At 30.7% G+C, this 25815-nt stretch overlaps 2 protein-coding genes across 2 annotated transcripts; both read right to left on the bottom strand.

Annotated features, from left to right (window-relative positions):
* Window positions 1-13359: 13359 nt before the first annotated feature.
* LOC125064080 (THUMP domain-containing protein 1 homolog) lies at window positions 13360-14577 on the bottom strand. Its single transcript, XM_047670865.1, has one exon. The coding sequence runs from the start codon at window positions 14362-14364 to the stop codon at window positions 13501-13503; it is 864 nt and encodes a 287-aa protein (XP_047526821.1). The 5' UTR covers window positions 14365-14577; the 3' UTR covers window positions 13360-13500.
* Window positions 14578-15704: 1127 nt separating this feature from the next.
* On the bottom strand, window positions 15705-25687 carry LOC125064092 (pancreatic lipase-related protein 2-like). Its single transcript, XM_047670880.1, has 11 exons — window positions 24691-25687; window positions 24367-24484; window positions 20756-20903; window positions 20046-20207; window positions 19690-19785; window positions 19444-19591; window positions 18629-18855; window positions 18086-18251; window positions 17631-17769; window positions 16306-16497; window positions 15705-16057 (listed from the first exon to the last, which is right to left on the bottom strand). The coding sequence occupies exons 1-11, from the start codon at window positions 24791-24793 to the stop codon at window positions 15970-15972; spliced, it is 1587 nt and encodes a 528-aa protein (XP_047526836.1). The 5' UTR covers window positions 24794-25687; the 3' UTR covers window positions 15705-15969.
* Between the last annotated feature and the right edge of the window lie 128 nt (window positions 25688-25815).

The raw sequence follows: 25815 nt of genomic DNA, 5'->3' as shown, positions 1-25815 counted from the left end.
TGTCAGCAGTAGGCTCAGAAAACGGTTGTCAAAGAACGGTATAAGAGCCACTTTCTGGGCACGGGCCTGCTTTATCGACATCTGTGACGGCGTTCAAACACGACTTCAGCGCTCTTCTTTGAACCCCTCTAGCTAACCTTACCCTCCACATAATGTGTACTATAATGAAAGATATTACAATATAAAAAATATTTTTACCCTAATATATATATATATATATTTACCTACTGATTATTAATAAAGGCACTAGTAGATTAATTATCCGTCACGAGTAACAGGTTAAAAAGTTTAGCCACTAGATATTATTAAATAATAACCAATATCTTCATTGATAAAACAATAATAATAAACAATTAAATTAATTTTTGTTTGCGACGAAACTAGAAAACAATGTATTAGTTAACGTGTAATGTTAGTTATCTTAAAATTCAATGTATTATTTTGTTGTGTTTTAATGTCTTGCTTATTTCTAGAGTTTGAATGTGCATTTTTTTCGGATTAATTTGGTTGACTTTATAGTTTTACATGCGCTTTATTTACTGGATAGTAGTCCTAATGAAGTTTGGTTATTTATATCATCATTCAAATTCGATCACTACTAAGTTTATCGAACATTAAAGAAAATATACATCTTAAAAATATTATTATATTAAAATGTGCTGAAGATTTTATTAAGTACTTGTTCTTCTTCTTCGTATTATCGTTACAAAATATTTTTTTTTTGAGTTAAAATAAGATGTACAGATACTTGGGATACCAATGTTGTCAGCATTTATGAGAATTGGAATAATTCCTTAAACAGTCAATGCAATTGCAACCATGCAGTCCTGAATGTTAAGTTATTTATGCTTGTATTAACGCTCACTCACCCCTTAAACCAACACAATAATTTAAAGAATTAATATTTTGCGATAGAATTACTGATTGATGGCTCAAACTTTGAACAACCAGAGGGTTTTGCACTGTGGACTTCCAACGGTAAATTAATGATATATATTACAACAACCGTCTAACACTTAGTTACAAAATATTGTATTTTAAAATCGATTGTTTTTGAGTATATCAAAGTATTTAATAATACTTTGATATATCAAAGTATTATTAAATACTTTGATATACTTTGGTATATCAAAGTATTTAATAATAAGAATAAAAACAATTTACAGGATTATTTAACTAAATGTATTGCTAAATAATTAATTTAGTTCCAAAAAAACCCAAAAGCTTTAACAAAGAAAACATTATAAAATATTCCTAGATTAATATTATATTTCAATATTAGATAAGTGTTTTTAAAAACATTTTCCAGGAAACCATACTCATTGTGTCCGCTCAAAATTACCAGGAATGTTCATATACTACAATACAAAGGTTTCAAATTCTTTCATCGCTACGCGTGAATTAATTTTTTCAACGCAATTATACGTACGAAGAATATTAATTAAGTTACCTGGGAAAAATAAATGATAGATATTTTAAATCAAAAAGAATCAATTTATACATATATAAAAGCCAAAGAAACATTTAATGTGAATACGGTCCCTGGAAGTTAAACTATTAACGACTACAACTTTCATGATAAAGAAACACTTCTTTGGATGATGAAGATTTCCAAAGTTTTTAAATTATTGTTGTATTTGTTCAATGAACAATTACAGCCTTGTACTTAAGTGTGTTTATTTTTCTCTATTTAATTGATAAACTGTACCAACTTGTTTTTTTTTTTTAATATAACACAACATAACATAACATAAACGGCCTGTAAATTTCCCACTGCTGGGCTAAGGCCTCCTCTCCCTTTGAGGAGAAGGTTTGAAACATATTCCACCACGCTGCTCGAATGCGGGTTGGTGGAATACACATTTGGCAGAATTTCGTTGAAATTAAACACATTCAGGTTTCCACTCGATGTTTTCCTTCACCGCCGAGCACGAAATGAATTATAAAACTAAATTAAGCTCATGAAAATTCAGTGGTGTTTGCCTGGGTTTGAACCCGAAATCATCGGTTAAGATGCACGCGTTCTAACCACTGGTCCATCTCGGCTTTTTATATATATAATACTAAAAATGTTGCACTTAATGACGATAATCTTCTGGCCAATTACAGCCATGGCGACCAGTCCCAAGCGAGACTAGCCATGTGCCTGGACATATTATAGTTCACGTGTATGTGCGCTAACACAAGTACACTCTCTAAATCCGATGGGACAGCAAATCCGACAGAATCGAAAAGAGTTCAGGCACACGACTACGTGCTTTGCAGTTGGAGGTTGTTTGTTAGTTGGGAGTGTATCACGGGAGTGTAGTCTTTTTTGATGGAATTAAATTTTAATAAAACTCTATAAAATGCATAATAATAATTATCATGAGCCAAGGTTTAAAATAGTGTTCATTCTGGAAAATAACATACGATAAATTGAGAGAATAAAATCATATACTTTATAACCATATCGAAATTGCAATTCCAATTATTCACCACAATTGGATACAGCCGTTCTTCGATTATTATAATTCAATTCTATATTTATTCACAGATGACATCAAAAACAATCAAATTGACATTACCTGTAACAAGTTAATAGTAAATAAAATACATTAATTACAAGCTTACGTCGTTACTGTTTCACACTAATTTATTGCACCGAAAAGTATGCCACAAACGCGTTCCCTTCACACAACAATAAACTTAATGTTGCGGTATCTTCCCTCTGCGGTTAGCTCCGACGTATTGGCAACTACGTACACTTCCGCCAGCTTCTAGAAACGGCTCTTGTATCTACGTTGAGGTGTTACGTACATATTATAACTAACGTCTAATTGCCTCTTAGCAACAAAATAACTAATAGCTTAAATTTAATACGCTTAAGATTTATTAAGTAGGTACGTAGCTACGTAGCCTACTAGATACATCTACTTATACATTAATTATAACAAAGAAATTTGGGATCTATTTTTAATTATGAAAACTAATATTTAATTTTTCACTTTTTGATTGTTTCTAAGCATATTGAAGAAATATTTTATATACTTACAAAAGAGGCATTAAGGCAAACTTGTTTCGTGTTACAATTAATGTAATAATCCTTGTCAAAAGTAATTAAAAAAATGACGTACGAGGTCAGTCAGACCTTAGGCGACAATATATTATCCCAAGTTATAAGAAGAAATGATATTTTATGTAGTTATAAATAAATTTCAGAAAGGACTATTTAACTTGGCACAAATTTAGATCTCACTTCTTTTGTTGTTGAAGTCAACAACCAAGGTATATACATAATATTTAACTTGGCTCTCATTTTTACATTTATGTTTTTGATGGGATTACCTATCACTTTATACTTTTCACGTGCTGAACAATTGAAATAGATTTCAATGGTACAGATTTTTGACGAATTATATTAAAGAACAGTTATATTTTACATAATCTGTTTTGATGTATGTATTATACGGTCAACGAGATATTATAATCTGTCTGGCAATAATTGACGGCGGCTGTCACGATGAGGTTCCATATTATATTACTTTATTGAAAATTGCTAACTTCATACGTGATAAATTGTGATGGTCGAATTGCACAGAGCTACTATTAACGAACGACAATTTCATAAAATGCTTCGCTTTATCGGCATACAATGTACTTTAGTACGAATCACAATCGCGAATGGTTCGATTTAACGCGTCGTGAAACTCGAATATAATATTGGCATATTTTTTAATATTGGTTTGCAGTCAAAAATTATTTTATAATAACAGTAACGCTATTATCATTTTTAACAAGTACAAAATTTTTACCAATCGAAATACAAAGAGTTTAAAGGTTATAAATATAAATACCTAATTATTATATAATTAAGAATTGCTGATGGAGACTTTTTTATTTAACCGATTTATATTCATGACAAAGCAAAAAGAGAGAAGCCTTTAAACTTAAAAAATTGAACATAATAATCGGTGTCGAAAAATTATATTTTATCAAATACTTACATTAATTTATTGCTTCATAAATTGTATAAAGTTGTGCTTGAGAATTTATATTTATTGGCACATATATACAAATAATGAATTAATTATATAGACCTTTAGAGAACCGATGTATTTCTGAGCATACCCAAACATTCTTGATGGAATTGATTCGTCGAGGTGAAATTCTAGGTTCAGTTATGTAGTCTGTTAGAAGCTTTGAAATTTAATTACAATTAAAATCACTATCTTCACAGCTTAATTGTCTAGATTTCAACGGTAAGGTTTTAATATCAAGTGACAAGCTAGTGTCTGTTTACAACCGGCAATATGAAGCGTACGTTATTGAAATTTTAGTACCGCTAAATTTAAATTCTAATTAAGTTTTTATACATTATGTCCGTTGATGATATATCCTCAGACACTGTCGATTATGAAGATATTTAACCTTGTAATAAACAAAGTCCAAAGTGTTATTGTATGCGTCTATATTGAATAAGAAAATTGAAATGAATGAATCTTTTTTAACTCAGACTATTATGCTAAGATTCGGTTCAATATTAAATCCATCAAAACGATTAGCACGACATTATGTATCTAAATGGTATTATAAGGCAATATTTGTTTAAACTGCTCACATTTACGATTTCTTTTCTCGAATTCGTGTTCCATTAGAAATATATTCGATAATAAAACACGTAAGCATGTTCGAATTTCAACTAAAAAAATATAATGAGTAACACTACTAATAGCGGAATTTAAGTTACGATATAACTTTTATACACTATAGAATGAGAAAATAATCTTGATAAAATCAACTCTTCGACTCATGACGACCTCCGTGGTCGAGTAGTGTGTACACCGGTTTTCATGAGTACGCCACTCTGAGGTCCCGGGTTCAATTCCCGGCCGAGTCGATGTAGAAAAACGTGGGTCTGGGTGTTTGTGGTAAAGTCGTTACTTCTGATTTTCCATAACACAAGTGCTTTAGCTACTTACAATGGGATCATAGTAATGTATGTGATGTTGTCCAATATTTATTTATTTATTATTTATCTGCTTTATTATTATAAAAAATATATAAAACACTCGCTTAAGTTTTAAATAAACAATAGAAAATATCAAAGCAATAATTAATTCTCATGAACTTTAAAGTGATGTATCATGTATTAATATTAATTCGCAATACATACTTTTTTGCACAAAATGCAAAAATATAATTAAATTAAATATTTATGAAAAATTGTGACTAAATCATAAAATTATGAAGGCTTAATGAACTTATTATGGTAATAAATATGCCTTCATGAATAACACATATATTCTGAAAATTTCGTTGTTCGTGTTTTATCAGGCAGCTAATTTGCATTGTAGGCACCAAGATCACCATTTCCAGACTCCGGATTGAAAATAATTGTAAACTGTATGTATAATACGACAGCGTTTCAAATATATAGCTATATCTGTATAAGGTGTGATTAATGCTAAATAATACGTTCATTTTAATACGTTAGTTTTAGAGTTTGAGTTTGGATTCATCATTATGGATTAAATATCGAAATTTTATGGATTTTTTCAGATATATGTTGTCGATTAAAAAACTTTATTTTTTAACGATCTACAATTATGGACAGGTTTAGATCGGGTCAAGATTACAAATGATTTAATTTTTATTTTATGACAAAGATAGTTAAAAGCGTAATATTATATTTAAATTAAAGCGCAAGTACCGAGTATTTTATAGCTAAAAGTTAAATTATGGAAAATTGAATTCAATAATCCAATATCAAAAATTGTATCAACGGAAGAAAATACCTACTCTTAAAACACGTTTATTTCTCACTCACGTTACAAAAATATATTTAATGCTTTCGATTTGTTTTCTATTGTTGCCCTGTTCGCTCCAATCAAACAAGAATAATATTTGAAAGTGTTTATTGATTTTATATAAAATTGTGAATTATGACTTAATATTTCAACTCGTTGAACATTTAATGTATTTTCAAGTTAAGAATCTTGTATCAAGGCTTATTGTGAAAACTATTAGCATTAGCATTAGCAGTCTGTAAATTTTCCCACTGCTGGGCTAAAGGCCTCCTCTCCCTTTGAGGAGAAGCTTTGGAGCATATTCCACCACGCTGCTCCAATGCGGGTTGGCGGAATACACATGTGGCAGAATTTCGTTGAAATTAGACACATGCAGGTTTCCTCACGATGTTTTCCTTCACCGCCGAGTACGAGATGAATTATAAACACAAATTCAGCACATGAAAATTCAGTGGTGCCTGCCTGGGTTTGAACCCAAAATCATCGGTTAAGATGCACGCGTTCTAACCACTGGGCCATCTCGGCTCGTACTATTAAGTTTTCGTAAATCATAATTTAATTAATTTATTGATATATGTGTTCTTGTATCGTTATTTTTTTACTATTGCTATACTGCATTATATGAATAGATTTCCTTCGCTTCACTTCAATGAGAAAGCCTCTCTATATATTACTAAATTTAATTTTTCTACTTTGTTTTTCTTGTTATTTAAATATAAGAATATTTTGATATAAGCATTGAAGAAAAACAATTTATTGTCTTAAAATTAAATGTTTATTTAAAAACCAATAATTATGCTAAAAATATTGTAAAGAATCAAATATACACTTTGTTTCATTAACCTTACCTACTCTATTTAAAAATGTTTCCGATCAACATAAGCTACAAATAAAATACTCTTTGAAACATTCTAAGAAAATTATACAATAAAAGTTTGAAGGAATTCCATTCGATAAAATATAAGTCTTTCAAAATAATAATTTAAGTTTCATACTTAGAGTTTAATAGGATTACAGTTGATATATCCAAACAATACTTGTATATAGTAACATACTTAAAAAAAAATGAACAGAAAAATATCGTTACTTTTAAATTCAACCTTAATCATTTACAAATGTGACAAGCAACTTAAGTATTGTTTCGAGTCTAGCTGTTTCACGCGGATTCAAATGTATTTAATGTTACAGTAACATCGTTACTGCCCCGTCCCCGTGGGACATATAATAAACAATATATCATTTTATCAATAAATAGGCTACCTAACGCAATAAAGGATTTATTTCCTAAATAATTCATAACGGCTTCTGCTGAAGCACAAGGATGCGAATAAAGTATTGCTCGTATATTTGGGCTATAGTCCCAAAATACCAACTGCTTTCCCTTAACTCTATACAAAGACGAGCGGTCCGAGTGGTCGTTAATCCCCATCTGACCTACAGCCTGGGTGTTCTGCCGGCTCTCTAACGAGGTGTACTTTAAGAAACTATTGAATTTGATTTCCAAAGCACCATTCTTCTTTCGCAGTACACCTCGTGAATAACTTCACCCATTTTAACTGGAACCTATTTTATGTAGTACCGTGTGCTTCTAGGGGTCATGTATACCTCTTTCTTTAAAATTATGGGTTAATCACGTCACCTCCGTGTTTCTTTAGTGCTATGCCATAGCAAAATGCCCTTTGTTAAGAGAAACTTGAGAAGAGTATTTTCCGAAACTCATTGGCTTGGATGTGTCCCTGTCATTGATGACGCTCAAGAGTGACGGTGACCACTCAACATCACGTGACCCGATTGCTCGTCTGGTGCGAAAGACAAAAAATAAAAATTCAAATTCAAATTGGACTAGGGCCCTGATTATTGAAAGTGCATTATGCAATAAATTTTACAAAGAAGTAAAAAAGATCTTCAGCATTATATTTATGTTAGTAAATACCTACATAGTAATATAAATGAAAATTCATACGTGCCACGATATAGCTGCATATTGCATATTACTCAAAAAAAAATTTACAAGTTTTCTTCTTTAGAAAACTTATTATGTACAATATTAAAACAAAATAAAAAGTATTGGATAGCCGCACTTTTATTATAACTTTCCTTATTTGCTCACAGAATCCGGACGAAAGACGTCCAAGAATTGAAACAACATTGAGTATTTGCAGCAAGCATCTGCGCTCCGAGTGTTTCGGTCATATTATGTAGAAGTGAGCTGAATAAGCCGCACTTTGTTACAAATCCCGCACTCGGGTTGGATTTGCCGGTGTCCGTTTTGTGCTTGTTATTCCGGCGTTCTGAGACCGGTGCAGGCTTAAGTGAGCGCACACACTGGGGACGCAAATGGAACCTTCTAACGACTGTCTCTAAGCAAACTAGTCGAAATCCTCATGTGTAATGTATGTATACATTTTATTATTAATAGTAAAAATATCATTTTCAAAATTTATATTAATAATTTATTTATATTTATTAGCATATATTTATATTATTAGCATATATTAGCATAGTAAAAATATCATTATATTTATTTATATTTATTTATATTTATTAGCATTTTCACTTCAGAACATCCGAAGAAAAAAACGAACTTCAACAGAATATAATTCAATGGATGAGGATACTTAGAACAACCCTAGTAATGATACTAAAAAAATCTATTTTTTATTTTAATATAATTTTTATAACCATGTTAGTTGTTAATCTTCTTTAGAGATAACTTTTCTTAACCATTTTTAATTCTTTTTACACATTTTTATCAATTAAATGTGTTCTAGTCATATTATGTTCTACTTCATATGATACTTACTTAACACCAGCAATATCGCTAATTTATCTTTTTTCATTTTAGTTCGTAAATATCTAAATATTTAGATCATAATATCATAATTAATGATGTATTAGTTTCCTTAGTTACCTTCGCTTGCCCCTTGGACCTTGAAACCTTCGAATAACATATCGAGTATCTTGGTGTAAATGTTTAGTTCAAGAAACTATTGAATGTGGCTTCCTTCGCTTGGAATCAGTTACCTGTCAGGTAGGTAAGATATATTTAATATTACCTATGAATATTAATAATTGAATACACGTACAATAATCCATAGACAATTTTACTATTAAAAAAATCACCCGCATACTCTATTGAATATTTTAATAGCTGTATTTAAGTGAATGACTGTGTATTTAGGACATGAAAAGGTCTAATAAATATAAGGTAGTCATAATTGTATTGAAATCTTCAATAATAAAACTGGTATCCGAATCGTAACTTTTATTTGGGGAAACATTCTAAGTACACTTAACTACATGTCCATTGCAACACATTACGTGTCTTCATTAATATTCTTTTCACTCTTCGGCTGACTGACGAATATTTCATTTAAATGGTAAAAACGGACCGTGAAAAAGAAAACTCGCTGACTCGAGGGGAAAAAATAAAATGAGTAGTATGTCCTAACGACCGTCAAGGGATGTCATTAGCTGATGTCCACGGCCGCATGACTTAAATTAGTTCCTTTAGATATTCTGAACACAGACAACATTACCCCATGGACTTGCCTATAAATTTATTATCATTTACTTGTACTAAATAGATAATTTTGTGACCTCGTTCACGGGGTATATGAAACATTACAAATTGTCTAATGTGTTTTAAGTTTCGATAAGATCTGAAGAAAAAAAATTTGGGGCGCTGCATCAAACCTTTGTAGTTTTCATCACGTATTCGATTTTCACTTATCGTAATGGAATCCTCTATAAATATACTTGTATAAAATATATCTTTGCCACAAAAACATTATTTTATTACATTGCTTAGTAGTAAAGTCGAGTGAGAGGCCGTTAATGTCCAAGTGCTGGGCTGGAAGAGTTCTCACTTTTCGAGGGGAAGTTTCGGAGGTTATTCCAATACGTTGCGGATTGATGGATGCACATGGAATATTTTCATCCGAAACGTTTTCTAACGACGTTATCCTTCATCGCCAAACACTAGATGATTTTTAAACACAAATTAAGCACATAAAAATGCAGTTGAATTCGCAATCTTCGGTTAAGATTCGCGTGTAAATACACACTACTGGACCATTTCTGTAAAATCGCTTTCAAATCCGTAAATAATTATACAACGATATAATTATTCTATCACGTTATTGTTTTAATTTGTTGTTCTCTTTCCCCGTTTAAATATATAAACGTACCTGAAATTGCATTAAAAACAATACATGTATTACGCGCGTATTTCGTGCCAGTATTTTTGACACATTTTTTATTAGTATATGTAGAACAATACGTAACTAATTACAAATTTCCCATTGCTGATCCACCTCTCTCCTTGAGATATAAAGTGAGGTTTTCCTACCAGGTTCATCTCAATGTGACTTCGCAGATATACACATTTAATTTTCATCCGCCACCTGCAAGCTTACTTACGTTTTCCTACACCGCAAACAAGAGATGAATTATAAACAAATTAATCACATTATAATTCATTGGTGCTTGCCCCGGCTTGAACCCGCAATTTTCAGTTAAGATTCAAGTGTTATAGGCACTGGACTATCTCGGCTAAACAATAAATATATGTATGATGCAGCATTCGTTAAATTTGTCTGGGAAGTCCTACTTATTCATGAATTAAACATTATCAGGTCTAGAAATAAATTTCATCTTGAAATTCGATTTAAAATGAAAAATGTACTTATAACATTCAACTTGGTCTTTGGGGATAATATCATATCTAATATGTTCAATAATATATAAATACAAAATGTATGCAGGGATTATTATTATATATAGGTGCAATCACTTAATATAATCAGGTAGCTTTTCATTTAATATAATCTTGTAAAATGATTATTTAAAAATGCTTTAAAGCGACTAATTGATAAAATTGAGTGTTGATTTTTTTATTGTAATATTATTTTATTTTTTTATTGTAATATTATTTTATTTTTTTATTATATTAACTTTATCACAAACGATTTCATTTTAAAAATTAGCTACATTTAGCTGTAACCGAGAACAACGAATTTTGTATGGAACATCTTGGCACAATTCCAACGATCGCGTTGATGCCCTTGAAAACTTTTAATTACCTAGGCCACCCCGGCAATTACGATATTTTATTTAGTTGGGTACAAGAATTAGTGTGCTTTATTAAAACAATATTGATGAATTACCGTGTAGGGTTATATACAAATTTTAACCTAAGAATTATTATTTAACATGTAGAGTTAATGACAAAAATTTTTTTACATAATTATATACATAAAAATTCATGGACTAGTGGCAAGAGTTCTAGCAGTATGTCTAAGTAGTCTCTATTAAATCGCATTATGTTGTCATATAAATAATAATATTAATAAGTTTCGTGTAACTCAAAACTGGCAAAATTGTAATAAAACTGGAACACAAAACTCACACAACAACCAAAATGATTTCAAAAAACATCTGAATAAAATGAATGTTATTCAACGTTAGATAACCCGTTAAATGAGAAAATTATATCTTAGATAACTACTACTCTCGAGAAATGGAGCAGTAACCATAAACGTCAACCAACCTGGCAAACTAAAGGCAAGTTCGCGAAGCGAGAACTATGACAGGCGACGTAGGTACGGCGGCGCATTGAGAGGATACCTATTATGTTAAAAGATATGCATTTCCTTATGTACTTAATGATGGTGACTATGTGTGAAATAGGATTTTGTAATCCAAATTTAACGCAGGTGAATCAAATAACACGCCTGAAAAGGAGATTTATATTATTTTAGAAATACGATGGGCAAATGTTTTCCTTGATGGATCACTGTTCGTAATTGTGCTATTATACCGGCTCACCCTTCAAACCAAAACACAGGAATACCAAGTAGCAACCCAAGTGGCCTACACTAAGTATTATAATCAAATTTATTTATATTGAGTCGATACCAAACTAAAATACAATAGATTAAAACAAATCCCTGTTTATATACATGTACATAGTATTGTAGTAAACAATAACTTAAGCATAATAAAAATAATAAGATATTCCACTCTCATTTTGATCCATATTAGCGCAACAATGGGACAGGTCGTTGTAAGAGCATTCAATTTCGACACTGACCAGCTTCAACCGTCGGAACACCAAAGGTGCCTTTGTTGATTAGTTCCCTTTGTTTCAACGTCCGACCGCTATTCTGTGAACAATTTATTGAAGACGTATTCCTTTGAAATGCAATGTATTTATTTGATACTATTTCAACGGATTATATATATTCTTACGCTCTACCTTTGAATTTCTTCGTGAACTATTTAATTAATTATCGAGTAGATTCGCATTCGTAAGGCTAAGTTAGAGACAAGTAGTCCAAGCTTCACAATCAGAAATTGCGGATGAGCCCTTATACCCAAAAATATTCATAGCGCTATTGTAAACAATTCAGATCAGATTCAGGGAATATATTATAAATTAAAAAAGCTAAACTAAATCATCTTCGACTCGATTAAGACCTGGTTGTGCTAGCAGAAACAATGTTACAACGTGTTATATGAGATATTTAAATGACCATTATATGAGTGGGTCTTCAAATAAAATCATAATTAACTATATTAAGGACGAACAGCACTCATAGTATTAAAACATCCAAAATTAAATCTCTGAGCTGTTTTGTTTCCACTATATCCACAACAACGCGATTTCTGAGACATATTCTGCCTCGCAGAACCACTTCGTGAAACCAGCTTTTGCCGGCGGTTTTTCTGAAATGACACGACTTGGAAACTTTCCTTAAGGTGAAATAAATAGCATAAAAAACAAAATAAACAACCTGCAACCATAGCTGGCCACTGAAACAAAACGTTAGTTGTTTACCTATGGAAAAAAAAATCATACTAAGGAAAACAAAAGTTATTCGTAAAACGAAGTTACAAAAAATATTTAAAGTCAAATGCCACTTAATTTGAATAATAAATAATACGAAAATAATATTTATTATGAAATATTGCAGTTAAAATATAGTATGGAGTGAAAAACAATGCATGAATTATTGTTTTAATAAAAGTTTTTAATAACTTTATTGCTAGCACCTGTTACCTTTTGTAAATAAATAAAGCCCATATTTTATTTTTCTCACGTCCTCTTTTATTAAGTTCATTCTAAGTTATTGCACAGGATAAATATATCATTAAATTTTACGATGTGTAATTTTAAAATACAATATCGTAATTCGTTTCCTGGCAATATTCTTAGCTTTGCAACATATTAAATGACTTTTATAATTTGTTTGCCATTTTTTTTAATACAACTACTGGCGCCATCTAGTACAATCTCGTTGTAACTCTAAGGACATTTATTTATGTCTATTTAAGGTTTAGGTGGTTGTTACTTTGTAGTGTTCAATGTTTTCGTTATATAAGTCTTGTATACCTAACTCTTACATCACATACCTTACGTGACACGTATTAGTGTTATATAATATTGTTATGAATTCGTTAGTTTTGTAGCCTTCAAAATTATATAAATACTTCATGAAAATATCATGTAACTGAGTAATATTTTAAAAAATTTTATAGACTATTGGAGGAAAATGAAAACAATTGATTCAGTTACACATATATTTATATAGTAAACATTTATGTATTTAAAAAGATAAGAAATAGAGAAGAATTTGGTGCAAGAATTGGTATTGGGGCCCCAGGTTGCCTTAACCTATACACTAAAGTACAACAAAGAGAAATACATTTATTTATCAATTTTACTTTGCTCTTCTTCCTGAGATATGTCAGACTTAAACTTCTTAGCTTCTGTCTCTCCGGAATCATCGCACACCTCTTCTTTACATATTTCATGTAAATTATACTTTTTATATGAATAGTAATTATCCACAATACTTAATAAGCAAATGCCTTTTATTATTTCCACTATTATACAAAGGCCTGGATTTTTCAAATCTGCCTTGTTTTCACCATTCTTCAGTACTATTAAATCAGCGAGCTCTTTTATTATAAGATCTCGAGAGGCACTACTATTTAACCTTTTGTTAAAAATAACTGCAAATGTTGAAGGTTCCTTCAAAAAGTATTTATCAAAGAGTTTCCCTGCAGATTCCATTATATCAGGCAAGTTTGCTTTGCAAGTTGCCATTATGGGTAGCAAACGTAAAACGTGTCGTGTTTTCTGCACTTTCGTCGTTGTTAAATCTTTTATGATAGCTGTTGTTAATTCCTCAGGGCTTGGTAAATTCGTTTTGATAAAAATACAGTTTGATACACCTGTCTCTACAACCTGAAATCTCTTATGCTTAAGAGATTTTTGCGAATCTTTTCTCATTGAATCTACTTCACGTCTAAGCATATCTCCAATATCAGTCTCATTGTCTGTATCAGTGTCAGATCGCTCGTCGGAATCAACAGATGTTGGCTTAGAGCCGTAGTCTTCAGTGTACAATTTACCTGCATACTCATTCAATAAATTGTACATCTCCTTTACACAGTCTTTCTCCCTGAAGTTACATGTGCAGAAGAAGCCTCTAAAGCCGGGTTCCAGGAAATATTTATTTCTTCGTTTACGAAAGTAGAATTTTTTCTTCTTTCTGTTATCGCCCATTGTATTTCCAACAATTTCCACCTTATTTCAGGAGTGATTCAAAGGATAAGATATGATATAACTTTTATTACGTGAATTGAATTATGAAATCATAATAACACAGCGAAGATACACCCATGCTAACATAGTTGTCAAATGTGACTTTACAGAAATGACAGTTGGGAATGTAGACTCAAGAGCTATGTTGCTAGTCTAAAATTTTAATATCTAATATAAAAGCAATTTGTCATTAATACATTGTTTTATATAAGTTTTATACATTACAGTTTTCTTATACTTCGGCGTAAATAATTAAATACGTCGCTCATTCAAAAAAGTCAGTAATTCAAATTTTCTCTAAGTATCGCAAGTGTTGCATGTAAAATTGCCGCATAATTAGCATTAGCATTTTAGCATTAGCAGCCTATAAATTTTCCCACTGCTGGGCTAAAGGCCTCCTCTCCCTTTGAGGAGAAGGTTTGGAGCATATTCCACCACGCTGCTCCAATGCGAGTTGGCGGAATACACATGTGGCAGAATTTCGTTGAAATTAGACACATGCAGGTTTCCTCACGATGTTTTCCTTCACCGCCGAGCACGAGATCAATTATAAACACAAATTAAGCACATGAAAATTCAGTGGTGCCTGCCTGGGTTTGAACCCGAAATCATCGGTTAAGATGCACGCGTTCTAACTACTGGGCCATCTCGGCTCTGTCGCATAATACAGATCATTATTGCACTTATTTCCAAAAGACTAATAAGCGCCAGATTCTCACCCTAACTGTAACGTTTTGTAAAAAGTTACTTAATCATTTTTTGATACACTTAATTTATTATATCTTACGTTGTTCATCGTTAATTCATCGATGAGAAATAATCTGATCATTCTTTAATAAATCGATACAATTATAAGCTTATGTATGTGCCATTAGTAGTAATCTTTAGATTTACTGTCTATTCACGCGGAGTAAGAAAGTAAAATTGTACGAATGAGCAATGCGAAGCACAGTTGTGAACTGTTTGTCCATTAAAGCGTTTAAGCGAAGCGAAGCTAGGCCGATAACACGTGACGAGTCCAAGGTTGGCAGCAGCGGGCTTTTAGATTTGTTAGATTTGTAAAAAGTTGCACATACGACGGCATCTCTGGTTCACAAAACTATATCCACTGAGCAAAGTTTAAGTTTTATAAAAATCTATTGATCCAAATTTGCAAAACTCTGCTCCGTTGCTCTCTCCTCTGAACAGGCGGATAGGCAGCCTCAAAAACCACCTATGCCTAGCATTTTACGAAATGGCAATATTTTACTTAATAGAAAAAGTAAGAATTATATCCACATAGAACGACTAAAACAAAACCATTATTTTCAGTAATTTTATTGATGGTACTACATACTTACAATAATTTATATTAAATATTAAATTATTTCTAATTATGTACATTTCATATTTTAGTTTGTAATTCATTGAATAAAGGTTCTATAACAAAAATAAATCTTAATTAATAAAAATACTATTACAATACTTTTAATTTTCGCTATTGCGTTAAAGTAGGCGTCTTTATTTCATAGCTAACACGTTTTATTCTGCCGCTAGAATTTTTTTTCAATCAAAATGTTTGGAAAATTACTTTCCGAAAACGCAATACTTGGTTTTCATAACTGTTGGTAGATTCGTAACTACGGGTTTCTTGAGTTTCGGGCATACAGTGATACTGAAAGAAAATAAAAACATTCACTTAATTTTAAATTTTAAAATTAGGCCATTTAAAAACTGAGCGCAATATTAATATATTATTTTACTGCTACTTTTGATTTCAAATTTTTATATATATATTTTCTATAAAATTATCTTTCTATTCTTTTAAATGAATTTAAATTGCTTAGTTGCATCTCTAAGAAATTTCAAAGGATTTATAGGTAAATATTATTAGAAATTTAAATTTGTTGTAAATAAACTTACATAGTGTTATATTCGATTGATGTAAATTTTATGTATTCAATATAAATGCTAGATGATTTAAGTAATCTCCAGGTCATTGGGTTAAGGAGGTTTGTTTCATATTTCCATTCAACAATAACTGATAGTGGCGGGTGTCCAGTGTCCTTGAATGGTATCAATTTTTTATCTAAATCTCCGGGTTTGTAGTACTTTCTATAACAAAAAATAATTAAACTTTTATTTTAAGTTGCATAATACAAAGCAAACTGCATGCTTAATGCATTTTCTAACACTTTAAATATGCAAACAAGGAATATTTGGGTGAATGATTATGCTTGGTTAAAATACCGAAATACAACTGAGATCAATAATTTGTCAACTACAAGGTACTATATTAATAATTAAAAAAATATGTCCTATAACTAAATAAGACATATTTTTTGGTGTAAGTTATGATGAGTAAGTTAGGATTTTCAAAAATATTAAAGTTTAATCAAAAGTAAAACAATTAATTCCTAATATTATTACATATTAAAAAGTAAGTTTGTTAGTTGCCCCGCTTGTTATCTATTCACATGAGGTTTAATTACCAATAAACCTTGACAATTAGATATTAGAGTTTAAAATTTAAATTATATATGTATTTCTGTTTTGCTAACGGTACATAGTTATCAAAAATAATGCTTTATCTGAATTACGTATGATAAAAAACCTATAAAAAATCATATTAGGAAAACAGTTACAGTTCAATAATAATGATTATTGTTTATACATTTGATAGTAATGTATTTAGACAAAAAATATTTTGTTTAAAAGCTTTTTACGTATATTAATTGACGTCATTAATTAATTTTATCACTACGTCGCAAAGTTACAACTCATTTACAATGCAGTGTCAAACAAAAATCATTATTATATAAACAAAGATAAATGAGTTCCGTGTACACTCACAGTACCTACAGATTTATATAATTATTACAAAAATATTATTAAATAAACAAATATGTACTGGTTATATAAAACTTTTAAAGTATAAACTACATCTTTATATTTTCTGAGTTCTTAATATTATGGGTCAAATAAGCACTTGTGTTGATTTGAAGTTTTAAATAAATTCTAATCAAAACTTTTGATTTCTTGTCGGAATAGCTAGTTTTGCTTATAATTTAATATATGTATCATTAAATAGTATTTGCAAATAACATATTATGGTGATGCAATTACGGATTTTATTTCACTGAAACTCTACAATTATAATTATGATGATGCAATAACTAAATCCGATCGTAAGAATGCTTGAGCGAAAATTGAAATAAATATTATACAAGGCAATAAATGTGACTTACTGTTCATCATTCAGAAACTTGTGATCACTTTTATTATTATTCCTATCAACGAGTGTAATAGAAACTCTTCCGACATCTGGACCGTGGATCCTGCTTTCGGTTGAATTGGACACTTTCAATGTGACCTCGTAATGTACTCCTGAAATGAAAAAAACAATACATATAGCTATATAAAGATATATAAAGTACATTACTTCTATACTAATACAAGAGGAGAATATTACTATTATATATTACTATAATATTTGTATTGCCTAAATGAAAACACTAGTAAAGCAATATCTATAAAAACTATACCAGGAGATACAGTGTATTTCGGAGATGGTGTTATAGGAGTCTTAAAACATAGTATGTATAGCAACTGTGTTTAGCTGCTTCACCCGCTTTAGATTTAAACAATTGAGTGTGAATTTCGTTTTCTTATAGATATGTAGTGCTGATATAAAAATACTTACTGCAAAATGGTTTTACACTTCCAGTTAATGAATACAAGGCAATATTGTTGTTCGAATCCACGAGTCCTCCGTTTTGGAGCTGCTTATACGAACTTTGGGAATGTAAACCAATCGGCACGCATAAATGCTTGTGGTCACACGTTGTACAATTTCCTTCTAAGAATGCCTGAAATTGAATAAAAAATACACATCGATTATAATTTACAAACAAAGCATCATCTACTAGGATTGTATCTGACTAAAACACGTGAATTTTATCGGAAAATAACCTCCAAATAAATTTAGTTTTTTTTTAAATTATTTTAGATAGACAAACTAGCAAGGTAGACCTGATGCTAAATGATCAACCGCCACCTATGCACATTGGCATTGCAAGAAATATTAACTATCCCTTGAACGACAATGCGTCACCACAATCTTAGGGACGATGTTTTGTCTTGTGCCTGTAGTTACCAGATGTCATTAATCCAGTAGTGAATAGGATAAACGGACCATTGACCCTAAACGAATACTATATTAATAAACCGAGCCTACGTAGCTCACCTCATATGATTTACATTGGATTGCCATGAAAGGGCAAGATGGCGCCACACTCTCAGTGAACAGTTCGTAGCTTCTCTCGTGGTTGCAGCTCACGTATCTGACGACTTGTTTGTACATGTCATTGTCCATGTCCTGGTAGGTCGGCGCGTCGTTCTTGCAGCCCGGTTGGATCGAACCGCCATTCGGGTAGAAGTCCACGTGACCGATCGGTTCCGATATACCGAAACCTGAAACGGATATACGAGTTTTAAAAAAAAAAGACAGCTCAAAAAAACATATTTATTTTTATATTTATTGAATCTTATGAAGGTAGAACTAGATAATATAGACAATAATCTATCATACACAAATAACACCTACATATTTTTGTTAATTATAAATCTTATAGATAGCGGGGACTGCAGTGATATTCTGTAAGAACTCACTTCGTAGGAAACGTAACAAAATAAATTTGGTCCCTACATTTACCAACTCTCAAATCTGCCGTCCTAGACTTAAGCTAACTCAGTCTGCTGGTAAACTACTGATTAAAAGTTACTTATAATTCCCAACTAATACATTATCTGTATGTAAGTTTATGGCTGCACCAAATTGTATTGAAAAGATGGCTAATTAACCATAAGTCGGGTGGACTTAAGGCTTATAGGATTTTTTATGAGCCATCAATCTTCCAGTGGTTCCAAACACGTTTTTTCTTACTTTCCAACCGATAAAGTATATCGATAACAATTAATAAATAAATAAGTTACATTAAAGACGTAAAATATGTAATTTTTTTTTAATAATTATTTAATTTTTAAATATTTGTCTCTTACCTGAGAAGTACAAGGGCATGGCATTACTGTGAATGATATCAACGTAGCTAGCATCTGATCTGTCTAAGCGCACTAAAGTCACGGTATTACTAAAGTATGGCGCAGCAGGATCTAAGCCCGTTATCCTTCCCAATTTAAGACTAAATTTCTGAAAAAAGTAAAAACAATTTTGAATCAAATTTTAGAACTTACAATAAACATTGTATCGTCATTATTTCTTTAAGGTATACGCAAGATATAATTTACCTTTTGCAACGTATGCCCGCAATAACCCCCCAAGTGTGCTCCCAATGAGTGGCCAATAAAATGAAAATTATCCAAATCTGATAACTGTAATACATCCTGTAAAATAAATTAAATTAATTGGTTATAAATGTATACGTGAGTTGTTTAAATGTAACGTGATGTTAATGTGAGTTGTTTTAACTAATAAACCGACCGTCCTGAAGTTTTTCATACACGTTGTCAAATATACAGAAAAAAACACGCGGGTAGAAAATTGGTTGTAAGACAAATATGATGGAATACTATATACTACTAAAACTTATTGACTCTTGATACGATAGATGTAATTATAGTACTTTGGAGTTATTTTTACTTACGTATATGTTATGTATAAGAAAAGCGGTCATGGCACCAACAAGTCTGATGTTGGCCACCGCTTGGCCGTATGGTGGCTGCGAACCTCTACGCCAATCGACTACAACTACGGTTGCTGCGTTATTTCCTTGTAAATTTAAAAGTGCATCCGCCATATTTTGAATCTAGAACAATTTAGAATTAAACGTTTAGTTTTTTTTATATTACAAGATCATGACCAACATTATAATATATTCAAATTAAATTAAGGTAATAATTAAATTTAAAGCAACCACTGCTTCACCATGTAGAATAAACCAAAATAACCAAGAAAGAACTCAGTATAGATCTATTCAATCAAAATTGCAAGATGCCTTAGTGCGCGTGAGACGACTACGTATGAAGTCAGCAAAAAATCTAAATTAGTTTATATTCCTTATTTTTTTTTTAATTCGTGAGTGAATAGATCTGTAGTTACTCTTTTCATTAAACACATTGAAGCCTAATGTTAGGAATATAACATGCAGTAAAAATAAGTAAAATTTTCTTTTTATAAATCTCATTTTCTTTGTTTAAATTATATATCCTGTATAAAAATGAACGAATACTAACTCCAAATTCTTTCATTATCTAATTTCTTGTACAGAAAAAGATACCTTATTTTTTAATTCATTTTATGATAATAATAGCTTGAAATTTATTTAATGATTCATAGATATCATTTAATTCTAACCCAATGCTTATGTCCGCCTTCCAAAAATCCATGAGAAATAAAATAAAACGGTCCCCTTGAATCCAGATTAGCATTTCGTATTTTAGCCGTGTCTTTCGCTTGTAATAACACCGGTATCTTACGATTCCGTCTGGTGAACACGGCATACCTGCAACGATGAAATAATATGAATCAGTTACAATCAAAACCAAAAAAATCGAAAAGTCGCTATATAATTTACTTTTATCTTTATTGACGCTATAAACTGAAATTCAAGCATTCACAAAACTTAATGTTTTGAACGTTAGCATTGATAATTAAAGCGTTAAATGGCTGATAAATATTATTTCTAAGTATAATTTCGTTATCTTATACCCACGACAAACCCTGCAGAGTCCAAAGGTTTATAGACCCTTTCGAATCTATGATAAAGTACACGTTACAAATAATAGTCCGACTTGTTTACTTATTGATAATACGTCATAATGCAATAATGAGACAAATAAGTGTTTTGTCTCTGAACGATGTCACGGACGAGCCCCCGTCTTATCACAATGAACCGTATTATATTTTTAATTAAGTAACGCTGTACTTTGAACGATTTAGGGGCAAAGCAAAGTCATAAAAATATTTAACAATGTAATTAATATTTACACGTACACAAGTGGTACTCTAATCCCTACAAATATTATAAGATGCGAAATGTGCGTATCTACTATCTATTTATTATTTTTTTATAACATTTTTGTAGCCGGATGTTTATTTTTTTGATCAAGAGTTTTGTGGATATAATAAATACATAATATAAGGCGATTAAATTCTTTTAGATTATTGAGAGTTTAATAAACAGAACTACAATTAAATATAAACAAACTCTATACTAGGTAGGTACGTCCTTGAATCCATTAGGTATTCAGTATGTTTTTAGAAAATAATAAAAAATCTGTAATACAAATACTATGGGTAGCAACTAGCGTAAAGCTCGTCATATGTTTTTTTAATAATTGCAATTAAATAAATTAAAGTACATATATACATAAATAAATAATTAAAATATAGATTTATCTGCGAATACGATGCGCATGTTGCATCGTATGAAATGATTACTTGAACGATACCTAATTAAAAAGGTCTTATCAATCTTCGTACGATTGACTACGAGTCTGAAATAAACAAGACTTATCTTTACACGTCTAATGACATCATAAAGTAAAGGACACACCCTCGACTATCAACAAAAAATAAGATTATTTCAAATGTAACATTAGTTGAAAAAATGAAAAAAAATTACGATTCATCGATTTTTTTTCTAAGCAATCGCATGACAACAACATTTAGACTTCTATATAACGTTTTAATCGCGTTCCATGATAATATAAATATACCTAAACCTCTAAGTATCCGAATCCGATAGGATCGATTACTTTATATAAAAAAGGATCGTTGCGATCTATTATATTATTTACTTACATTGTACTTATTTAAACAATAAGAGTTAATAAAGCGAAGGTATATTTAAAAAAAAAAGTAATCAATATTTTACCTTCTCCTAAAATATTTTCAATCTCAAAATTATTCAGTTAATATTCATGACAAAAACATTTTTTTACTATATGTTATTATCTAAATCGAAGATACAAATAATTATATTAAGATAAAATCATTTTTATATTTTTTGTATATATAAACTTAATATAATTATTTTTATAATATGTTACTATTCATTTTTTTTTTGCATTAAATTAGAATTTATGTCGTGTCTGTGACACACAAAAATACATATCAAATCATATTTACTTACATTATAGTCAAAGTATCATAAACATTGTATGCAGTTACTAATAATTATTCTAGAATTCATAGACGAAAGGTCTTAAATTCGGTCAAATAGATAAAACAAGACGCAGACTAATATTAGAATATTCAAGTGCGATGACACACATTTAACTGCTATAAATAAATATTTGTAAACGCAAAATCCAACCGACTATCATGAGTATAAATACAATGTAGTTTGATACTGTAATGATAATAAAACAGAAATAAACGATGAAAAAGCAATAGGCAGTATTAAAAAAAAAGAGATAGTAACTCTGCCAGTTTGTTACGCTTTCACGACAAAATTACTGAATCGAATTTGATGAGTTATGAAGCAAGCTTAAACACCAAGGAGTCTACTTTTTTATACATAAAACTTGACGATCAACACCTAAAACGGAAAAGGAACCCCGTGTGACAACAAGTTAATAAAACAAACAGAAATCTCGAATATTATTTTATAATACATATAGTTTTTTTGTTTATTTTTTTATTTTTTATTATTTATGCACATTTCCTGTGGCAAATAGAAAGCAGCTTTAAATAATGTTTACTCATAAATAATTTATATGCATTAATAAATCAAATCAATAAAAAGGAAGTGTCTCTATGGCTAATACCAAGTTACCAAAACCAAAACATTTTTTTTTAAATTGTCGTGTTTTATAAAATAAATGTTAAATCTATCGAAAGTTATAACAACTTAAAGTTTATTTATGTAGCAATTAATGAAAACAATTTTGAAGATGATATTAAAAAATAGGGCAAAATCAGTTACATTGCTATTTATTAATACATGTACGTATATGTGAAACATATCAATTAGTTAAAACATAGTAGAAATTATATTAATAAATAAACAATTATATAAGAGTCAATAACTTATCATGTTAATTAATACAGTGTTTATTACACATTACAGATTTAACGGGAATAAAACGACTTGAGTCATAGTTTTATTTATTTTGGAAACTGCGTCTTTTTACTTCCATTGACTGCACGGGTCTCGCCTTTAAGCTGAATATATTTAAGCGTGAATTTATTCAATTTATCTTTTCTATAAATAGGTACTAGGATTTATACTCTACTCAAAAGAGGCCTAAGGCCAGCAGTGGGTCATATTTATAGACTGTTACTATATTGGTTTATGTTGTTTATTAACTCAATGGTTTAAAAGTGCTTTATTGAAATTGATCGGAATGAGCTTTAATCTACAGTTTGAGCAGTTTTGTTGTCTCGTCGTATTGTCTCCAGACACGTTTGTACCTTGTTCTAAATGTCCGTATGCAATCCAATTCAGTTGATACTTTTTACAGTTGTTGATGATATTACTAGTTGTTGATCAAGATTCTCATTTAAGGAAAAATTTATAAAAATATTTAACCTAAATCTTTGATCGTTTTATATTTTTTCTAAGCCAATATAGCCTATAAATGTTCCACTCCTGGACTAAGGAGCTTAATAGACTGAGTTACTCCAATGCGGTTCGGTGGATACAAATGTGGCAGATTACATTAAATCCGACCATGCTGAAACCAGCATCTGATGTTTTGATTTATGCTAAGCACGAGACGAATTATAATTATAAACACATGAAGGATCAAAAAATGCAGTGATGCTTGACTGGGCTCAAACTCGAATTCATCGATTGAGATCCATGTGTTCTAACCACTGGGCTCTCTTGTCTCATCTTTTTTGAAAAAATTATTGTGCAATTATTATCTTAATAAGACTCGCGGTTATTTTAAAATCTAAAGCAGTAATTAAGCACATAAACGGCATAATTTGGGCAAAAACATATTTCATCCACTCACCGAACACCCAGCGACTCAGGAGACACGGGGAAATAGTTGTCAGGGCGGTGTTCTGTCCATGGGTAGCCCTTCGAGAAGCAACCATAAGGGTTGTAGCATCGCTCCAACTCCGCATCCTCTTATAATACAATTAAAATTATTAGAATTTTTGTCATACATTAAAAAATATATATAAGTTAACATACCATTGCAAAAAACAGTAAATGAGAACCAGAATAGAACGAAATTGATTTTATTGTTTTGTCCAGAGAAAATAACCAAATTGTTAATGACTCATCGAGTCATTAAATTTAACTAATTAATTATATCATAAAATGAACTAACCATAGAATGTGCTAGGAAAGTTGGTGACACCTGTCGAATTTTGTTTTTCCATCAACACCATAATGGTCTGCAACATCAAAGTCGCGCTTGTTTTGTTAAGCATGTTGAAACGTCAATCCGACGAGTGTTTTGCCGAAACAATGTTGTATGAACCCGAAATTCGACCTACGTGCCTGTGTCACTGTACTTTATCAGTAATGAAATTTAATTCTTATGTATCGTTAAGCCGTACAACTAATAACTCGTCTGAGTGTGAAATGAATCGTTTTCAAGGCGTATCTTGTTTATATAGTTCATAGTTATTGCACTGAATACAACCTCCTTCGGTACGTATCATGGACTAATAGATCCGCATTGCTGGTAGTTCGCAGACGTTCCGGGATACGCCGATAAGAGGGGTTACGACGTTATCAATACTCGATTATTTGTTAAATGCTATTGACGCACGAACAGTCTGCTCGATTGTGAATACAATAATTAAAAATTACGAACAGTGTACCACGATCTGTCTCAAATGATTACCGTGCTGATTTTATCTACCCTCTAATTTAAACGTCTAGACGGGATGACGCTGTGAAGGGGAAAATCAACCGACTAAACTAAAAAAAAAAAAACCTTAAAGCCAAATACAAATTCGAATTTAATATATAAATTGTCATTAAGTACTTTATTCGTTCATTATACTTTTTATATTGTCAATACATATAGTAAACATTACATCCGGCACTGACGTTGACGAAGTTGTTTATTTTTTAACTTTCCCGTTAAACTTTAAATTCCAATATAAAAAACACACTTGTGTAGTAAATAATGATAGCCTTTATAATTAACTCAACCAATGGACTTTGTAACACGATAAAATCTTTAAAAATATCATTTGAGAAACTTTACACAAACAACTGAATCATTATTATAATAAACAAAAGTAAATTCCTTTAATGGACACAATTTGTTTTGATAGACGTGAACACCTAAGGTTAATTAAAATCTGACAAGAGATAAATGGAATGCGCGGGAAACATGAGACGTGACAAGACGCAGATGTATAATCATCACAGTTACATCGTTGTTTACTTATATAGTAAAAAACAACCAATAAATATTGTATTACCATCGCAACCATCT

The sequence above is a fragment of the Vanessa atalanta genome, chromosome 5 (assembly GCF_905147765.1).
Source record: "Vanessa atalanta chromosome 5, ilVanAtal1.2, whole genome shotgun sequence".
Taxonomy (NCBI): Eukaryota; Metazoa; Arthropoda; class Insecta; order Lepidoptera; family Nymphalidae; genus Vanessa; species Vanessa atalanta.
The sequence above is the reverse complement of the archived record's forward strand: the minus strand, read 5'-3'. Positions and strand labels throughout refer to the sequence as shown.

Excerpts from the sequence above, each read along its gene's own strand:
- LOC125064080 (XM_047670865.1), bottom strand. The coding sequence starts at position 14,364 with ATGGGCGATAACAGAAAGAAGAAAAAATTCTACTTTCGTAAACGAAGA.
- LOC125064092 (XM_047670880.1), bottom strand. The coding sequence starts at position 24,793 with ATGCTTAACAAAACAAGCGCGACTTTGATGTTGCAGACCATTATGGTG. Across the intron at positions 24,485-24,690 it reads CTTTCCTAGCACATTCTATG|AGGATGCGGAGTTGGAGCGA; the intron begins GTTAGTTCATTT and ends TTGTATTATAAG. Across the intron at positions 19,786-20,045 it reads TTCTTATACATAACATATAC|GATGTATTACAGTTATCAGA; the intron begins GTAAGTAAAAAT and ends TTTATTTTACAG.